Here is a 21,665-nt window from a genome sequence, read left to right as displayed (position 1 = left end):
GACGTCTGATAGTTTGAGTAATGGAGATGAGGGAGATATTAGTGTGTTATGTACTCTCGCCCAGATCCTGATGAGTGTTTGTGTGAGTGGGTTAGATTGTGAGGGAAGAGGTCGCTTCTTGACATAAGTCATTAGGAGCGATCTGATAGGCAGGGATGAGAGCTCATTTTCTAATGTAGGCCACTGCTTGCTCTGTGAGCCGCATATTAGGTCAACTGAGCGTGTCAATATTGCAGCGTGGTAGTATTTCCTGGCATCAGGTGCACCCATTCCGCCACTAGATTTAGTCAAAACCAGCGTGCGGCAAGTTATTCGTGGTTTGATATTCTTCCAAATGTATTTGAGAAACAATGAGTTTACCCTAGCCAGGTAAGAATTTGGGACGTGGATAGGTAACATTTGAAAAAGATAAACAAACTTGGGAAGTATTAAACTTTTTAATATATTTTTCCTCCCTGACCATGATAGAAATTGGTCTCTCCAGGATTGTATGGTAGTTTTAGCTTTGTCAATTAGTGGGTCGTAATTGAGTTTAAATAAGTCTTTGTGGTTTCTGGGTATCTTAATTCCAAGGTACATGATGTATTGTGTGGGCCAAGTGTAGGGATACAATTTTTTTAATTTTACGAGAGTATGAATAGGTATGTTGAGATCTAGGGCTTCTGATTTGGAAAGATTAACTTTAAAATTTGCTAAGGTACTATATTCCTCTAGCAATGACATCAAAACCGGGAAGCTTTTGAGTGGTCTAGTCATCAGGATAAGAAGATCGTCAGCAAAGGCCGCCGTTTTGTACTGTGTTTTTCCTATCTTGATGCCCTCAATTTCAGTGTTCTGTTGAATAGCACTTAGTAGGGGTTCCAATGCTAACACGAAAAGTATCGGCGACAGCGGGCAACCTTGGCGAGTGCCATTTGAGATTGTAAATGTGTCTGTCAGGGAGCCATTTATTCTGATGCGTGCCTTGGGTTCTCGATACATACTCATTATTGAGGTAGTTAGCTGGTGTGGGAATCCAAAACAAGCCAAGGCCTCTCCTAAGTATGTCCAGTCCACCCTGTCGAAGGCTTTCTCCGCGTCAGTCCCTAGGAGAACTAAAGGTAGTTTTCTTTCTCTAGCATAGTGCATAAGGTGTAATATTTTATAAGCATTATCTTTCCCTTCTCTTCCCATGACGAAGCCTGTTTGGTTTAAGGAAATCAATGATGGCAAGAATCCTGCTATTCTGCGTGCTATCATGCTTGCAAATAGCTTCAGATCCACGTTTAATAACGAGATTGGTCTGTAGCTGCTGCATTGCTCTGGATCCTTGCCTTCCTTGTAAATTAGTGAAATCTTAGCTTCCAGGGCTTGTGTAGGAAATTGTTCGCCGTTCATTTCTGAGTTACACATGTTTAATAGGCGTGGGAGTAATACTTGGGAAAAGGACTTATAGTATACTGAAGGTAAACCATCAGGACCGGGGGCTTTCCCGGAAGGGCTCCCCGACAGGGCGGACCGGAGTTCGTCTAGTTGGAACGGTTTGGTTAAGAGGCGTTGCTGAGCGGTTGTCAACTGAGGGAGATTTAAGCGAGTCAGGAAGGTTTTAATTGATAGTAACCTTTTAGCTTTGTCAGTATCATTCTCTTTTGGGCGTAAGTTGTAAAGTTGTTTATAATAATTTAGGAATTCAGATTCAATTTGTTTATAATTTTGGGTGCATTGACCATTTGAAGATTTGATGGTATGGATATATGTGCGTGTTTGGCGTCGTTTTAGTCTGGTTGTCATTAACTTTGAAGCTCTATCACCATGTACGAACATTTTGTTTCGCCAAGAGGCATACCATTTAGCAGTGTTTAAGTTCAAAATTTCTCTCAATCGTTGTCTTTTTTTAGTAAGTTCGTTTAGGATGTGTTGTTCCTGTTGTTTTTTGTGTTGTGTTTCTAGTTCATATATCTCAGCATATAAGGCTCTTAACTCTTGTTGTCTTTGTTTGTTGAGGTACGAGGAGATAGAGATCAGTTCTCCTCTAATTACCGACTTATGTGCTTCCCATAAAGTTGGGATCGAGACCTCGTCTGTATCGTTTTGTGTAAAATATTGGTTAAGTTTGTTTGTAACACGTCTGACGACTTCTGGGGAGTTTAAGATGGACTCGTTCAATTGCCAAGATCTATTAACAAACAGGGGTTTGAGGAGCTTTGTTCGGAGTAATACTATGGAGTGATCTGAGTCAACATTAGGGAGGATTGCAGAGCTTATTATATTTGGCAACAATTGTCTGGGTACAAAAATATAATCGAGTCTGTGGTAAGATCTGTGGGGATGGGAGTAATAGGTGAAGTCGAGTTCGGATGGATGTAATTGTCTCCATATGTCTAATATTTGCATAGACCCGAGTTTTGTTTTGATCCTAATTAGATCCTTTGTAGAGATAGTACTGTTTTTTGTGGATGTGTCTATCAGGGGTTCTAATGCAATATTTAAATCACCCCCTAATATGAGGGAACCTTCCCTGAAATCCTCTATTTTCCTGAGCAATGATAGTAGCCATTTTAAGTGTTTTTTATTAGGAGCGTATGCGCTGCATAAGGTGACCAAGTTCCCAGCTAATAAGCCCTTGATCATAATGAATCTGCCATTAGGGTCTGTTAGAGTGATGTAGGGCTGGAAGGGGATTCCTTTTGCTATTGCAATGGATGTTCCTCTAGATCCCACTTGTGGTGTGGTAGCGTGGAACCATGTGTCATAGTGGTTGCGCTCGAAGTTGGGCATTTTATCAGGCTTGAAATGCGTTTCCTGAATGAAAAGGATATCTGCTTTTTGTCTCTTGAGAAAATCTAGTGTGTGTCGTCTATTAGACGGTGAGTTTAGGCTGTTTGCATTAAATGAAGCAATGGTAAATACCTTATCTTGTACCGCCATTTGTATAGTGGTCAGTAGAATCAAGGAGTCGCTGAGAGGTCTTCATCTGACGTTTCCATTGTGGCAAGGTGCTAGTAATAAAGTGGCAATTGGGGAGGGAGAGGTAGAGGCAAGAAAGTAGAAAGGGTATAGAAATAGAAGTAACAAGAAACATAGTATAATTAATATGCAACATATTAATGAGAAAAGTAACATTGATAAACATAGAGACAGTTATCATAACTAAACTCGTAGGCATTCTTTGAGGGAGATTCATAGTATAATTCCGAAGCCTGGGTATAAGATGGGTTTGAGGGTTGGGGTAGGGTATGGTATGGGAAGGGGAGGGAGAGGTTGGAAAAAGGGGGGGGGGAAGAGAGTGGGATGTGGGGGGGGGGTAATGGGATCAGGTAAAAGGAGGGGGGGTAGGATAAAGGTGGGGGATGGAGGTGGAGTTAGGGGAAAAGGTTTAAAGGTCAATGTTTAGCTACTTTGAGTTAGTGCTGGCTTAAATCTCAGTTAAGGTAGAACCTTTACTGTAGTCAGAGACTTAGTTCAGGTTATTTCAGGGTCTCCTTTTGAAGGCGGTGTCTTCGTTGATTTTCTTTTCAGCCTTTGTGATTTGGGAGTCCCTGCAAGATGCCACGAGGTTGGGGTCGGAAGCGGTTGTAGCTGTGATGCTGTGTGGAACGTTTCCAGGTCTGGATAAGCGTCCAGGTCTTACATAAGTCTTTGATGTCTGCTGATGTTCGGGCTTGAATTCTTTTATCTTCTGCAGTGACAAGGATTCCGAATGGGAATAGCCATCTAAAACGATATCCTTTCTGTATCAGGGCTTCGGTAACTGGTTTCAGTGCTCTTCGTTTTTTCAAAGTCAGAGCTGAGAGATCTTGAAATAGACCAATTTGAGAGCTTTCATATGTGATATCTTGTGCCTCTTGTGCACGTCGAAGGATAAGGTCTTTCATTCTATAATCGAGAAAACGGCATATTACGTCCCGTGGGGGCTCTCCCTGTTTGGGTTTTGGTCGGAGAGTTCTATGTGTTCTGACAAGCTTGATATTTTTAGAATCTCCATCCAGTAAGAGTTTACTGAAAATCTCCACAGCAGCTTTTGTTAACGTATCAGGAGCGACTGATTCTGGGAGACCCTTGATGCGGATATTGTTCCTCCTTTCACGGTTCTCGTGATCTTCCAGAGTTGATTGGATTGTTTGGATCTGTGTCTCATGTTCCTTGAGGCAGTCCAATAGGGAAGTAGCATGTTGTGTCAATGATGTTTGGGCTGTTTCGACTGTTTCCAGCCTATGTCCCTGTTGTACCAGGTCTTGTTTTATTTCTGCCAGTTCCTTCCCTATAGGTTCTAGCGCCTTAGATAGTATTCTTTTGATAAATGAGCGGGTTACCAGGCTATCTTTTACATTCCCTCCCAGGTCAGAGTCACTTTCAAGGTCTGAATCAGAATCATCTTCTGTTTGCAAGTCTGTATGTTTTGACGTTGTAATGGTGTCAGAGAGGTCAGATTGTTTTTTCAGGAACTTGTTCACATCAGCTTGGGTTATGGATTTAGAGGTTTTTGAAGTTCCTCGTATTGTTTTAACCCCAGATTTCCCCATGACTATTGGGGTAGGCTTCGGATTGTTGTTTATTATTCAACGTCAAAGTTTTCCCTCAGCCCACGAGATGAGGGGATCAATTAGACATTTCAACTGTCCAGGTATAGTAATCACGCTGATAAAGCTTGGTTTGTTGTTAAAGAAATTAGTAGCCTCAGCGGGAGGTGGGCCTAAGGTTTTGAATTAGGATTTGAGTGTCTCAATAGAATGTTTAATTATTTGCAGGGTAGATAGTCAAGTATTTGTTGAATTCACAGTTCTGAAGGTCAGAGAGTTGTTGTTCTATAAATGGACACTAGGTGTCAGCAGAGGACCTTATAAATGCATTTAGTATTGTGTCAGCTCTCTCATTTTTAGAAATTCTCAGAGGTTGTCCTACAATGGTATTTATGATGTTTTAGTTATAATAATAAGATTGTAGGATTCTTAGTTTTATGTGATCTAATGGTTATTAGCTGCAGGGGGTCAGCTTATAAGGTTAGGCAAGTAGACACATTAATTGTATAAGGACACCTTGATGGTAGGGCAGGATGCACAGGTTAACGTTTACTTAGATGTGCTCTGAGGTATAAGCCCTTTTCTCAGTTTATGAACGCTGGTGCCCCTATGAGCAAAGGGCAGATGAGTTCAGTGAAGGAGAAAAAAAGGGGGGGGGGCAATACAACTCGACCCCTTTATAACGGTCTCAGGTACACCGAATGTCAGGCCAGGTGCTGGTGTTTGCCACGTAGACTGCGTTGTCCCCACTACCACGGGGTTGTCAGCCACAGCAGCGCCGCTGCAGCTATGTCTCTGCTGAGAGCTTCCGAGTGCTGGGCCCGGTACACCCTACCTCACCACAGGAGGCCACTATAGGAACGGAGCCGGTCCGTCGCTTCACCTCAGCTGGGACCCGGTCTCTGCTGAATGCTGTGTGGTTCTCAGCCCACTGCAGGAGGCGGTTGTGCACGTCGAATTGTCAGGTGTGACGACGGAACTGTAGTTTCCAATGGGGGCCCGGTTACCGCCACCCCAGGGCCGCCGTCCCCCCACCAATCTGCCAGCCGCTCCTCCGAGTGTCTCAGGACGTACCTCCGCCTCTGTACCTCAGGGTCTTCCGTCCTCGTCGGCGGTCGGGGAGCTCCGTCTCTGTCCTCAGCTGGGGGCGTCTTAACCCCTGCCAGGTGTTCGCGGCAGGTGTCGCTCTTTGCGGCTGCTCTGTATGTCGGTAACTGGGGGAGCGATGCCTCGGTCTGATTTTTAAGCCGCAACGGCCGTCTCTCACTCCTCCATCGGCGGGCTGGGGGCGATGCTAGCTGAGCAGCGCTCCGTGACCCACCCTCCCAGCAGGGCAGGGAAGTCCTCCGATGCAGGGGAGCGGGCGGGTGTCTGCTCAGCCCGTAGTCCCGGTCACTCCGCGGATCACCGCCGTGCAGGGAAGCGATTCAGACCTGTCGGTCGCTCGTCTGTAGGGGCCCAGAGGGAAGCCCGGCGGCTAGGCCGGATATGAGGCCTCCAACACGCGGCGGGGCTGCAAAACGCTCAGAAAGACCCCAAAACGGTTGACAAATGTCTCAGAATGTTCCCTGGAGGTCGGGAATCCTATATCCAGTGAGTAGAAATAAAAAGGAGCACTTTAAAGAGTGGATGTATGCCGATTTGATAGGGGACTTCCCCAGAGCTCAGTGGCTGTGCACCCTGCTCCGTCGTTGCCTTGGCCACGCCCCCGAAATGGACCTTTGTAAGCATTGATTTCAACAAATGGGGTATCACTAAAAAAAGCTGTGTAGTGAAAACTCCCTTTACATTTTTAAAGCTGTCATGGTGATCAGCTTATTATTACTGGTCTGGCATCTCAAACCTCCAGCAATCTAGGGGCATCATGGTGGCTCAGTAGTTTGAACTGTAACCTTGCAGCACTGAGGCCCTGGATTAAAATCCCACTGAGGACAACATCTACAATGAGTTTGTATGTTCTTCCTGAGTTTTCTTTGGGTCTTCTGATTTCCTTCAAAGGTGTGCTGGTATGGAATTTACATTGCGAGCTCCAATGCGGACAGTGGTGTTCATTTCTGTAAAGTAATGGTGCTATAAAAGTAAGAATAATAAATAATTATGGTGACTATCTTGCCAGACATTTCTTATAGATCTGTTCTCCATATTATCTCATACAGAGGACCAGTACAAGGAACTACAGTACCTTCTATGAAGTCCTTGAGCCCTGATACAGCATAAAGATATTCTTAAAAAGTCAATTTTTCTGTTTTCTACAACCTAAAAGTTTCCCTTTAACATGAATATGCAATCTGAATATTAGGATTAAAAACAAAAAAATCAGCTGAAGAATATGATATTGACATTGGTTTTAATCCAACATTTATCCCTTCAGGGACCAGCTGAAGGAATTGCCATCGTCCACCAGTTTCCATTTTCCTCTACCCTGCAGAGAATGTCTGTAATCACTCAAGAAGTCGGTCAGGATAAACGAGTTGCATTTATGAAAGGAGCTCCGGAGATGGTGATCAAATTTTGCAAAGAGCAAAGCGGTAATGTAACTCATTTCTGTTATTTTCTCTGTTTCTGAGCACAACAATATGCACATGAACTAACATGGTGGCACACATACCATACTATTGAGCCATAGATGTTCAATATGCTGTCATATAGTGTCGTGTAGTGTACAATAAGAAGGATTTTTAACTTAAAAGCAATGTTCATAAACCAATAGTACAAATAAAAATAAAAAACGTTGAAATGTTTCTTATCGGAGACATCTGCTTCTTTCTCCTTCTGGACTGATCATTCATTCACCAAATTCTAAATCAATGGGTAAAATGTGTCTTTCCTACTAAATATATAGGAGATGACAATTGGTGCTCATAGAGTTGTATGGGGAACCGTAACTTTTATTATAGCTGAACTTGCAGCAGAATGTCTTCATTGAATACAGATTTTACAGATTATCCCCATGAATTGAGAGTGAAAGATCAATTTTGTAGGTGAAATAAGCAACTTTATCTGATGAGATATATTAAAAAGTAGACTATTTTTATGTGAATGCTATTCTTACTATTGATTTACAAAATAAAAATGGTGTTTCCTTTTTTTCTTTTTCAATAACATTTTTTGAATTAAGGAGGGTTTACAATATATGAGGATTGCTTCCCTTTCTTCCCTTATTTATCTTCCTTTCCTCTTTTACCCCCATTTATTTTCCTTCTCCCTGCCTTCAATTTCTCTTTTTTTTTCCCCCTTTGTTCGCTTTCTTTGTAAATATCTACCGTATACAGTATTACTGCACTCTACAAGTAATCATTTAATTTCCCCTGTTTTCCCCATATTATTCCTGGTTGACGCTTTTATTTAGTTATGGTTACTTTTCTACCATCAGATAGAGCAGAATTTACTGATATATGGGGATGACAACAAGGCAGCGCTTGACATATGTGCAGGGGGCCTATGACAGAAGCAAACTCTGTCTCATTGATATTTCTGTGGGAACTAGAGGTCTATAGTGTCTTGTAAGTGCTGTATTACAGCTCAATGCCACTCAGAGCTGAGAATACATATGCACCTTCTGTGAACAAAAACTTTACACACAAAAAGAAAAATTCTCAAATATTGAACATTTTGAAAGTTTAATCTTTAAAATTAAAATCCCAGTTTCTTCTTTTTAATTTAGTTCCAAAAGGTTTTTCGCAAGAACTTCAGTTTTACACAATGAAAGGCTTTCGTGTTATTGGCTTTGCCTACAAAACTTTAGATCAGAAGATTGGAGCAGATGGCAACTTTGTGAGGTATGGTATACCAATTTGTCAATATCTCATTTAAAGGGAATTTACCACCCGACAAAACTGAAACTGAACTATTTAAACATTCACACTGGGGCTTAGTACCTTCATAAAATGACAGTGTGTGTACCTGTTCAGCCTCAGCACTGTCTTTTTGGGGTGTTTAGAAAAGGCTGTGGTGCACTTGACCATGCCATGGATGCACTAAAGCCCTCTCATTTACATTTGTAATAAAACTGTGAATCTATGCAACAAATTTACTACATTCTACAGTACCAATATGATTTTTATAGGGCTTAATTCCTCGATGTGGATGTCTGAAAAGTTAAATTTGAGTTTTGGGGGTGACAGAATCCCTTTAATACAAAAACTGTGCATGTAAATTTGTACCAAACGTATCAACAAATGCCAGTGATCTGTTCTGGGATGGGTTGAAATTGGATAATGCAGTAGAATGGTGCTATGAGCATTTATGGGCAGATGCTGTCATCTAGTGGACATAAGCGACCAGTGTAGGCACTTGAGGAGTGCCAGAACACTGGCAAGTAATTTATTGCTAGAGGGACAGCAAAGGGCCAGACACACTGGAGACACATGACCTAGCTGTGGAGCAGGACAGAAATATAAAACTGAAGAAAGAGAAGAAGATTGTGCTTCATTATAGCCAAGCTTCAAGAGAACGTGTTGGAGGACGCAAATTATTTCCAGAAGATAAGACGTTTTGCTTACTAGAGTGAAGATAGAAGACTGCAGTGTTTTGATCATGTGAGTAGTGGTTCCGATCATGTGAGCAGTGGTTTTGATCATGTGAGCAGTGGTTTGAATATGTAAGCAGTAGGGATGTGAGTTTATCTCCTCTGAGACTGTAGACAACAAGAGAAAGTCTATTGATAACTAAGGGTACTGTCACACAGTGGCACTTTGGTCGCTACAACGGCACGATCCGTGACGTTCCAGCGATATAGTTACGATATCGCTGTGTCTGACACGCTACTGCGATCAGGGACCCCGCTGAGAATCGTACGTCGTAGCAGATCGTTTGAAACTTTATTTCGTCGTCTAGTGTCCCGCTGTGGCGGCACGATCGCATCGTGTAACAAAGGTGTGCACGATATTCCCAATGTCCCGTATGACTTCTACATCGCAACTACGTCATGAAATTATCGCTCCAGCGCCGTGCATTGCAAAGTGTGACCGCAGTCTACGGCGCTGGAGCGATAATCAAGCGACGCTGCAACGTCACGGATCGTGCCGTCGGAGCGATCAAAGTGCCACTGTGTGACAGTACCCTAAGACTATCTGCAGCCTCAGGTGAAAGACTGGGCCGAGGCTTGCGGTCTCGTGGCTTTTTACTTGGTAGATACCTGGTGAGCCGACTGCTAATTGAAGTTGGAGCTGGCTGATGGAAATCTTGCTGCTTCAACCTGGACACTCTCAAGAGACAAATCACATTATCCTTATAACCTCGTGATGCTGTGCATTTTATCCCAATATTAACAGACCCATGTACATTGTGTAACGCCTCAGAGTTAATTTGACCACTTGTGTGGGGGTGAATTATGCCAGATGTACTCTTCCTTTGTTCAGTAAAAGTCAAGAGGCATGAGCCATTGTTTCATGTGAAATTGTCTGATGACTCTTTATATATGCTAATTTGTGAGATTCCTGCTGATTGCATCAGCCCCCTGTGTTGTACTAGTCTGCACCACTTGGATGACAATTATGCAGTCTAATTGAACAATTAAACATTGAGGAAACAGCCTTGACTACCTCTCCCAATCCTGGAGAATAATGCCTTGAAATGGGAGATAAGCGTTATAAAAGGGCCTTAAGGTACCTTCACACTAAACAATTTACCAACGATCACGACCAGCGATACCACCTGGCCGTGATCGTTGGTAAGTCATTGTGTGGTCGCTGGAGAGCTGTCACACAGATAGCTCTCCAGTGACCAACGATGCCGAAGTCCCCAGGTAACCAGGGTAAACATCGGGTTACTAAGCGCAGGGCCGCGCTTAGTAACCCGATGTTTACCCTGGTTACCATTGTAAATGTAAAAAAAAAAACACTACATACTTACATTCCGGTGTCCGTCAGGTCCCTCGCCGTCTGCTTCCCGTACTGACTGTGTCAGTGCCGGCCGTAAAGCACAGCACAGCGGTGACGTTACCGCTGTGCTCTGCTTTTACTTTACGGCCGGCACTCACAGTCAGTGCGGGAAGCGGACGGCGGGGGACGTGTGACAGACACTGGAATGTGAGTATGTACTGTTTTTTTTACTTTTATAATGGTAACCAGGGTAAATATCGGGCTACTAAGCGCGGCCCTGCGCTTAGTAACCCGATATTTACCCTGGTTACCATTGTAAAACATCACTGGCATCATTGCTTTTGCTGTCAAACACAACGATACACGCCGATCTGACGACCAAATAAAGTTCTGAACTTTCAGCAACGACCAGCGATATCACAGCAGGATCCAGATCACTGCTGCATGTCAAACACAACGATATCGCTAGCCAGGACGCTGCAACGTCACGGATTGTTGTCGTTATCGTTGCAAAGTCGCTTAGTGTGAAGGTACCTTTACTCCTGTCACAGGGTGTGATTTTACAGGACTTCAGCCAAGGGACCATGGTTTCAGTTGGTGGAATACAAATGTGCTTCACTGCCCAACACTGAACCCACAAAGTTGTTTGGATACCTCAGGTTGGGATAATCAGGTCGCCTGGACACTTACCACACTGTGCTGTGTTAGCTTTCTAAGCATGCCGCTACCTCCTATGTGTGGGTGCCCACCAGAAGCGGGGTGCTGTTGGTTGGAGTAGTTGGCCCTGTATGCCTCAAAGTCAGTTCCAATCCCCAGCGAGCCAGTAAAAGGGAGGAAACTGTCATTTGCATCATCTTGTGTCCTTGCTGAGAATGTAGTATATGCTGATAGCTGGTGATAGCTCAATAAATTCTTACCGGAGTGTGGTACCCTCACCCCGTTTTGTCTGAGTAGTGTTTTGCCCACAGCGAAGGAGGCCGGTTGTTCAGTGGAATGAGCCCCGGGCTGTGCGGTCTTCCTAATGTCACCCGGACCAGCGTCCGAGAGCACCCACTGACCCTCATGTCTTCACAATTAATACTGAGTCATTACACATTGCATTTGTCATATCTTAATAATGCTGCTTCAGCTTACAATCAGAATGAGTGTGTATTCTATAGTGAGTTGACCGGTCTACGGTCAACCGAACTAGTTGAGTAGCACAAAACTCAGTGTGTCGAAGAGTCAGTGGCTGCATGTTTAAGGGTCAGACTGGGGCAATAAATCAACGAATAGGATATTGACATCACAGTTTTCAGTGCAGGAGCACTGCGTTTATTGTTTATTTCTAAGGCAGAGCTTAGGGAACCAGGGCAAGTACTATGGCCAGATTGATAGCTGCAGAATCGAGAGAGCGTAGTGATAATACCAGATAGCCTGAACGGTTGTGAGCAAAAAAGTTGTCATTTTCTGGTATTTTAATTTGTTTTGTAAATTGTGTGTAAATAGTTTAATAAATAATAAACTGTTCATTTATAACCACTGAGATCATGTCTTCTATGTTGTTCCATCTTCACATCTGTTTATATAATTTTGCACCAAACATAAAAACAAATATCAGTGATCTATAGTTCTAAGTGACATTAAGTTAGTAATGGGATGATTGACTGATTTCTAATGACTACATTTGTACAGGAAGTATTGCAATAGCTTATACTAGAATTAAAAAAAGAGTTATTTAGGGGTAATCAGTTTATTACAATTTCTAGGGAGGATGTTGAATCAAATCTGGAGTTTCTTGGCTTGCTTATATTAGAAAATCGACTGAAACCAGAAACAAAACCTGCTTTGCAAGAGCTGAGCGCTGCCAACATCAGGACAGTCATGATTACAGGTAATTCACAGGAATGTTCTTTGCAAATATTACTTGTTCATTAATTTATTTAAATTGTGTTCTCTCTAATCCAACGTGCAAACATAGGCTATCCTATTTATGAAGCATAGGAATAAACTTAGCTCCAAAGGTGATAGAAACAAACTATAATTTAGTTATCAAACTAAATTTATGTGGATTTAGTAGGTTGATATTTGCGTAGTTATGCTCATTTAAATGTATTGTTACATGCCCCCATTAAAATGAATGTCTATAGCATGGAATATATAGACAGCTCGGGTCTACCAGAGTAATATTTGCATTTTGTGTGTGGCACTCTGCCCTGTGTCAAAGAGGTAGAGTGAGTAGAGTGACCTTCATACTCCCATTTTCAGTACAATACATGACTAACTATATATATATAGTTAGTTAGTTATGTATTCTACTGAAAATGGGAATATGGAGGTCACCATACCTATATTTGTATTATACGTTATAACATTAGAGGGTAACATGTCATCAGTATCCCTACACCCTTTATACTGCTAAATAGGTGCTGGGGGAAACATGTTAATTACTTATCTAGTGTATGCTCGATATTGAGTTATCTGTAAAATGTCTTGCCATATTGCACAAAGCCCCTTCCAAATCCCTCTGCTCTTAACGTCTTCTGTAGTCTACTGTGTCGACTGGATAGGCTACTATTGGGTGACTGTCCTGTTTTACATCCACAGGGGACAACCTACAAACTGCCATAACAGTGGCAAGAACATCCGGCTTAGTCCCAGCGAACAGCAATGTCATCCTTGTAGAAGCTGAAGAGCCAACTGGACTGAGTTCAGCAAAGATTTCTTGGCATCCAGCTGAAGGACTGGATCACAATTCAGAAGACCAAACAGTAAGATGTTTCTTTCATGCATTATACACTTTGCTTACTGCTGCACGGTCATTCTAAGTATTTCTCATATGTTAAAATGTGAAATCTTTCATTATATTATATCCACATGTTACAGGTGTCAATAAACATTGATATTGAAGGAAGAACCGTTCTAGAGGAGGCCCAGGGCAATTATCACTTTGCCATGAGTGGAAAGACTTATCAGGTTGTCCTGCATCATTTCCAGAGTTTACTGCCAAAAGTAAGATATTTCAGAAAAATATTTATAGCTTAGCAGATTTCTATAAAAGGCTTCTTTTGTTAGCATAAATATATATATATATATATATATATATATATATATATATATATAATTTTTTTTTTTTTTACCAAAGATGGCAATATATATGCATGGGATCAAAGACTGAATCTAACTGTGAGGCCATGTTCACTCCATTGGGTTTTTTCACCACAAGTTTCCAGAAACATTGTAAAATTACTGCATTTTTATTGTGCTTTTTGAAAATCACAGCAAAAAACACATAATTAAAGCATAATGTGAATATAGCTCGAGGCCTTATTCATATGTCTGTATTCGGTCTGTGTTTTGTTTTGCCAGAATTTTTAAGCCACAATCAGGAATGGTGCTTACAGTGAAAAAAAATTACAAGTTACTATGTAATGCAAAGATTTCCACCTGTTTTGTATTTTGGAACCAGTCCTGGTTTTGAAGCTCTACTTTGACAATGTATATTACATTAACCATTAATAAATTGACAGGTCATAGCATTTTTCTTCCACATATTTATGTCTTCGAAAGTTATCCTTTACTGGGTTATGCAAATCCGGATAGGGTAATAGACAACCTAAAGACAAAAAATGCAAATCTGAATGTTGTGCACCTATAATCCTTCTTAAATTAGGTTTCCTATAAATTTAATTACCTTAAGCAATGTAAAAATAAATTTAGTAAAAAAAACTTTCGTCATTTTAATGTCATTTTATTTTTTTACTTGTAAATAATGTCTTAAATCAATAAATCTTTTTGACAATCTATATTTCACCCTGTGCTATTTCCAGGATAAGCTGGCAGAATTGTCTATGCAGGCCTTCTCTTCTGCTTTCTTCCCAAAGATGTGCTACTTGTTTCTCTAATAATACTCGACCAAATTTTTTTTTAAACTCCCTTATAAATAAATGGAGAGAGAAGTATATGCACAGCCATATCTCTGTACCTGGCAGCAAGACATATGGTTCTATGGAACCTACAAATATGTCAGGAATCTCTAAGTTGCGCATTCATTTTTATGTTTAGAAACAAATAACCATCTATAGGAGAGGGTTTGGGGAATTATTTGTGACCTGTGCATTGGTCACTGTACAAAGAGGAGGTGAGCTGCCCCCATCACCTATTACCAACGGTGTGGCCAGGCGGTAGAGTGAAAGATTTCTGAAATTTTTTAAATATCAAAATTGGCCTGGAGAATAAGATAAATGCAACAGATTTTGACATTAAAAAAAGGAAAACCAAGCGTCCATGCTACTAAATACAAAAAAAAAATATTGAAAAATTCATTAAAAAACAACAATGAATGGGCAAATGCAGAAAATCAGTGACAGGACCCAGAATGAAGGCTGGGAGTGCCGCCGGTGTGCAACAAACAATTAAATCTGAAAAAGATATATGTATATATGATGTTAGTCTATCTAAAAGTGCCTAGAACATGTTCATAAATAGTCCGTGCATATGGAGGTCATATAAATCACATAAGTAGGACAAGTAGTGATTCAAGACAAATAAGTTGTTAGAACAGTATATTTGCATTTATGGTTCAGGAGATATAACTCAAATAATTTCAGTAATGGTATATGTATGACACACTTCGGATAAGTTCACCCCTATAAAGGATAAGCATCCATATCAGATAATCTCCATAGTGCTGTATTGCAAAAGACAATGACGATAGACAGTTAGGTAATGCTATAAGACAGAGGTTAATATAATGAAAGGTAAATACTTATTGCAGAAATTACGGCACTTCACCAGCCTGTCTCCCCAACGCACGTTTCATGTGTGTTGCTTCCTCCTTATATTGTTTTAAATACCTTAGTTTTCCAAAAAAGTTAGATTTAAACCAGAAGTCTTTTTCTATCAATATACTTTTTGTAAATATTTTAACACAATGAACTTTTATTGCTTTATTGCAGCTTCTGGTAAATGGAGCCATCTTTGCTAGAATGTCACCAGGACAAAAATCCAGCCTGATTGAAGAATTCCAAAAACTAGAGTATGCTTCTTATAGTCTTAAATATAATTGTATTATGTATATTGTAAAACATACATTAAAAATTATAATAGAGACATGTATAAATAAATATTTATATAAATATTATTTATACATTAAACATTTTTTAATAATAGTCAGGGAAATGTTTTCTTCACAAAAATAATCAGTTGTGATACCCTACAGTAATGTCTGTATACTCCCCCCATGTTGCCCAGGAGCTGTGGTATGATCAGACCATGTTCCTGTACGGTCAGACACAGCCATTACACAGTAAACAGCAGGGGCTCATTTATAAGATTAGCTCAGCACAGAGACACTTTTTTTAAACACATCCAATTGTGGAAGTTATTACTATTCCAAGATCTATTGATTAAAATCAACTTTAAAATTAACTTTGTTCTTGGGTAACTGCTATGATTGGTCAGATCACATACAGTCAAGGATTATGATCTGGTACCTTATTTGTCATATATCTTCCTGATATGCACTGTAAAGTAAATTATAGACACAGCAGCTGATAGGCTTCAAGCTACTATAATGTAGACTTCCATTCAACAATACAGTTAAACTTTAAGAACTGATCGCACATGTTTTCTGATGGATCATAGCTACACAGCAGTCAAGTATATAAGCTCAAAAGAAAACAAATAGTTGTACCATTGAACTAGGCTGACAAGATGTCAGAGTCACCGCTGAGCTTTTTTTTTTATAACCCCAGTCAATGCAAATGGCTTGCCAGGTTTACTACCCTCTAACTGTACCTCTGAAAGACAAACATTAAGAGGTTTTTCACCACTCAACTGAACACATGATTCTGTTTTGTAAATTCTTACTTGTGTTTTCAATGGAATTGTCCAGTACTAGGACAACTCAATGTCAATCACTGTATTACATAGAAAAAAGTAACAAGAAAAACAGCACTCTCCCGCTCCTTCTTTCAAGGTGTGGTTTTAATCCATAAAATTGGTTAGATTGATATTTGCGGAGGTGCAGGTGTGAGGGGAGTTTTTTCATGAATAGTGAGACCTGCCGGACTACGGTCATTTCACGCCTTGCTGGCATATATACAGACCATCAATCACTGTATTTCTGTATGTAAAAGAATAGAAGCTATACTCACCTCCTGTGCATGCACCATTCCAGTGGTGACACCTGCTCTTCTGGAGCTCATGTGACATTGTCACGCAAGCCCCGCAGCCAATCTGCAGCCACTTCACTCTCATCTCTTTTGTACATAACTTAGGGTACTGTCTCACAGTGGCACTTTTGTCACTACGACGGTACGATCCGTGACGTTCCAGCGATATCCATACGATATCGCTGTGTCTGACACGCAGCAGCGATCAGGGACCCTGCTGAGAATCGTACGTCGTAGCAGATCGTTTGGAACTTTCTTTCGTCGCTGGATCTCCCGCTGTCATCGCTGGATCGGTGTGTGACAGCGATCCAGCGATGCGTTCGCTTGTAACCAGGGTAAACATCGGGTTACTAAGCGCAGGGCCGCGCTTAGTAACCCGATGTTTACCGTGGTTACCAGCGTAAAAGTTAAAAAAAACAAACCGTACATACTCACATTCCGGTGTCCTTCAGGTCCCTTGCCGTCTGCTTCCCGCTCTGACTGACTCCCGGCCGGAAAGTGAGAGCAGAGCACAGCGGTGACGCTGTGATCTGCTTTCACTTTACGGCGGCACTCAGTCAGAGCGGGAAGCAGACTGCGAGGGATCTGGCGGACACCGGAATGTAAGTATGTAGTGGTTTTTTTTACATTTACAATGGTAACCAGGGTAAACATCGGGTTACAAAGCGTGGCCCTGCGCTTAGTAACCCGATGTTTACCCTGGTTACCCGGGGACCTCGGCATCGTTGGTCGCTGGAGAGCGGTCTGTGTGACAGCTCCCCAGCGACCACACAACGACTTACCAATGATCACGGCCAGGTCGTATCGCTGGTCATGATCGTTGGTAAATCGTTTTGTGAGACAGTACCCTTACATCCGGAGAAAGTCAGAGAGCAGCGTCATGGCCTCTCACTTCTTTTGGGTGTCAGTTTTGTCCAAAGGAAGGGAGAATGTAGAGGCTGCTGATTGGCTGCAGGGTTCATGTCGACATAACAACGTCACACGAGCCCCCAGAGAGCAGGCATTAGTGCCCACATTATTATATTACACAGATAAATATGGTGATTGAGAAGGGGTTATCCTAGTAGTGGACAACCCCATTAACTTTCTTGTAAGTGATGCACTTCATGGTACTCACTTTTTTTTTTTTTGCCTTCCATAGTTACTATGTCTGCATGTGTGGTGATGGAGCCAATGATTGTGGAGTAAGTAAAATATATATTGTTCCTCACTGTTAATGTTAAATAACATGATGCACATCAAGAAGTGGGTATTATTGTTGTAGATAACTGCAAGACGAGGAGAAATCGTCTAAGTAACCAAATGAATGAAAAACATGACAATGATAGCTAATATGATTTAGAAACTTACAGAATTATATTCTACTTCTTATAGTAAAACTTGAATTGTCCAAATAACTCCATCTGTGATGATAAATGTGTGATCACTGGGTGCCCCACGGCTGGAAACCTCACCAGTCAAGAGATTGAATGTCCAGTGTCTTACATTTGATTTTAGCAGTGGTCGACTTTGCACACTATTGCTCATTTTATTGTCTATAGGACTGATGGAGATGGTTGGCTACAGCATTTGGCTATCTATATCAGTCCCATTAACAATGAAGAGCATGTCAGTGTGCATAGTGTGCCAAGCTATTTAAATGCTATGAATACCTTTGATATGAAAAAAAAAAAATACATGTTAGTGGTTACCTTTAGATACTAAAATTGCAGTAGGTTTCAGTCTATAATCTTTATTCTTTCAGCCATTTTTAAAATTACTGACAATCAGTTTACAGTCTGATTAAATGTTTCACATTTTTCACTTATGAAAATACCTCTTTCAGCACTATATTCCGGGTGAGTGCTTTGTAGGTATCCAGGATGCTACTATCTTCATTAGCTGATATCTGAGCACAGCTTCTATGTTTCACTTCTTTCTTCTCAATGTACTTTAATCCTTTTTTCTCTGCCCTCACTGAGACTGTATTCAGTTGTGGCCAAAAGTATTGACACCCCTGCAATTCTGTCAGATAATACTCAGTTTCTGCCTGAAAATGATTGCAAACACAAATTCTTTGTTATTATTATCTTCATTTAATTTGTCTTAAATGAAAAAACACAAAAAGAATTGTCCTAAAGCCAAATTGGATATAATTCCACACCAAACATAAAAAAGGGGGTGGACAAAAGTATTGGCACCATTCGAAAAAATCATGTGATGCTTCTCTAATTTGTGTAATTAACAGCACCTGTAACTTACCTGTGGCACCTAACAGGTGTTGGCAATAACTAAATCTCACTTGCAGCCAGTTAACATGGATTAAAGTTGACTCAACCACTGTCCTGTGTCCTTGTGTGTACCACATTGAGCATGGAGAAAAGAAAGAAGACCAAAGAACTGTCTGAGGACTTGAGAAACCAAATTGTGAGGAAGCATGAGCAATCTCAAGGCTACAAGTCCATCTCCAAAGACCTGAATGTTCCTGTGTCTACCGTGCGCAGTGTCATCAAGAAGTTGATGACCATGGCACTGTGGTAACTTCCCTAGATGTGGACGGAAAAGAAAAATTGACAAGAGATTTCAATGCAAGATTGTGCGGATGTTGGAAAAAGAACCTCGACTAACATCCAAACAAGTTCAAGCTGCCTTGCAGTCCGAGGGTACAACAGTGTCAACCCGTACTATCCGTCGGCGTCTGAATGAAAAGGGACTGTATGGTAGGAGACCCAGGAAGACCCCACTTCTTATCCCGAGACATAAAAAAGCCAGGCTGGAGTTTGCCAAAACTTACCTGAAAAAGCCTAAAATGTTTTGGAAGAATGTTCTCTGGTCAGATGAGACAAATGTAGAGCTTTTGGGGCAAAGGTATCAACATAGAGTTTACAGGAGAAAAAAAAGAGGCATTCAAAGAAAAGTACATGGTCCCTGCAGTCAAACATGGCGGCGGTTCCCTGATGTTTTGGGGTTGCTTTGCTGCCTCTGGCACTGGACTGCTTGACCGTGTGCATGGCATAATGAAGTCTGAAGACAACCAACAAATTTTGCAGCATAATGTAGGGCCCAGTGTGAGAAAGCTGGGTCTCCCTCAGAGGTCATGGGTCTTCCAGCAGGACAATGGAAAATGGTTTGAGAGAAAGCACTGGAGACTTCTAAGGTGGCCAGCAATGAGTCCAGACCTGAATCCCATAGAACACCTGTTGAGAGATCTAAAATGGCAGTTTGGAGAAGGCACCCTTCAAATATCAGGGACCTGGAGCAGTTTGCCAAAGAAGAATGTTCTAAAATTCCAGCAGAGCATTGTAAGAAACTCATTGATGGTTACCGGAAGCGGTTGGTCGCAGTTATTTTGGCTAAAGGTTGTGCAACCAAGTATTAGGCTGAGGGTGCCAATACTTTTGTCTGGCCCATTTTTGGAGTTTTGTGTGAAATGATCAATGTTTTGCTTTTTGCTTCATTCTCTTTTGTGTTTTTTCATTTAAGACAAATTAAATGAAGATAATAATACCAAAGAATTTGTGTTTGCAATCATTTTCAGGAAGAAACATAGTATTATCTGACAGAATTGCAGGGGTGTCAATACTTTTGGCCACAACTGTATGTTTCTATTCCTGTCTAAAGTGTTGATCTATGTACAGCCCCTATCCCCTTCTCATCTCTGCTTCTCTATATAAACTGAATGAAATGAGGGGGGAGTGGAGAGCCGTCTGTAGTAAGCAGGAGATCTTATGGATTTGGAACATTATTGCAAAACACTCATTTAGATAAAGAAGCTGTAAACACCATGGACAATAAAATAGTGAGCAATAAAATAGTCGAATATTTTTAATGAATTTTTGCTTAACTTTGCAAAAATGTATGTGCAAATCCTTTAAGGCACAAGTATGATGCACAAGCAACTGATCTCAGGTTACACAATTGTTTGATTTTAGTGATTTTATTGGCATTGTGTAGACAAGAATTTACATAGCTATGGCATGCATTTGTGAATTTAATTTTGTGAATTTAATTTGTTATTATTCTGTCTGCCACATTATAATATCAAGGTAAACAAAAATCTACATCAAGTTATTAAACTACTTTAATTAGCTACATAGCATCAAAATAAGCAAGTTTGCAATTCACTTGTTTTTTTATCTGCTGTCATTCTCCTGCAATGAGAACTTTTATCTTTCAGAGAGTACAGCTGGTTTCCATGGAACTCAGCCACTAGTACTTACCCAGACCCTGACCGGGAGAGCGCAGTAGTTACATTCCAGTAGTGGGCTTAAAATATAATATCCCAGCCATCCCTATACAGTCTATTGCTTCCTATACAGCAATTAGCTGCTCACCTCCTTCCTTCCCTCTCAGCTCCTGACAAACTGCTGTTATAAATCTTGCAAATTCACCACCCTGCATGGCAGTTTCTCCCAGAGTAGATCTCCTAATCAGGGCGGCTCTCAGGTGTTTGTTCAAATTTCCTATTATCTCTCTATATATTGTGATATCAGTTTACACTCCAGAGCAAACCACTGATAGCTGAACGTGTTACAGCAGACCTTGCGCTGAGCTTCTATTAATACTACAGTTCTGCTTCACAGCACAACTGCCATTCCATAAGGTGTGCCCACCCTGCCATAAATCTGGAAGTATGGAGACTGCAGAGTTGTGAGCTGCCCAAGAGACAATTTAAGAATATCCTTTTAACCAAAAAAACACAACTTCTTAAAAGAACCTTAAACTAAATTCTGCGATACTTTCTTTTAGGCACTGAAAGTGGCTCATGCTGGTATATCTCTTTCTGAGCAAGAAGCATCTGTTGCCTCTCCATTCACATCACACACTCCTAACATAGGATGCATCCCACAGTTGATAAAGTAGGTAAAATAATCTGTTCTTCATATTTTTATGTATCAATTAAAATAATGTCAGAATTACCTGACATACCTTTAATGGTTCTTCACTGTTGTGCTATTTGCTGTATATATTTACATTTTTAGCATTGCAAGCATAGTATTTTTTTGTCACTTGATGTGTAGCATATAATGCAATTTAACTACTGTGCAAATATCACACAGTATGTCCAAAGACATACTGATAGGGAATTTAGATTGTGAGCCCCATCGGGGACAGCGATGATAATGTGTGCAAACTGTAAAGCGCTGCGTAATATGTTAGCGCTATATAAAAATAAAGATCATTATTATTATTATTATTATACTCTGAAA

The 21,665-nt window shown here is 40.9% G+C and overlaps 1 protein-coding gene across 1 annotated transcript in view; it reads left to right on the top strand.

Moving 5' to 3' along the window:
• The window catches only part of LOC143808074 (putative cation-transporting ATPase 13A4), a 71,434-nt gene that overhangs the window by 37,558 nt on the left and 12,211 nt on the right, over positions 1-21,665 (top strand). Inside the window, exons 16-23 of the mRNA XM_077290331.1 lie at positions 6,871-7,027; positions 8,164-8,278; positions 12,070-12,194; positions 12,908-13,071; positions 13,187-13,312; positions 15,259-15,338; positions 17,618-17,660; positions 21,205-21,314. Of these exons, the coding sequence (XP_077146446.1) occupies positions 6,871-7,027; positions 8,164-8,278; positions 12,070-12,194; positions 12,908-13,071; positions 13,187-13,312; positions 15,259-15,338; positions 17,618-17,660; positions 21,205-21,314 (920 nt within the window). The remainder of the gene's footprint in view (positions 1-6,870; positions 7,028-8,163; positions 8,279-12,069; positions 12,195-12,907; positions 13,072-13,186; positions 13,313-15,258; positions 15,339-17,617; positions 17,661-21,204; positions 21,315-21,665) is intronic.

This window comes from Ranitomeya variabilis, chromosome 2 (assembly GCF_051348905.1).
Source record: "Ranitomeya variabilis isolate aRanVar5 chromosome 2, aRanVar5.hap1, whole genome shotgun sequence".
NCBI lineage: Eukaryota > Metazoa > Chordata > Amphibia > Anura > Dendrobatidae > Ranitomeya > Ranitomeya variabilis.
The sequence above is the reverse complement of the archived record's forward strand: the minus strand, read 5'-3'. Positions and strand labels throughout refer to the sequence as shown.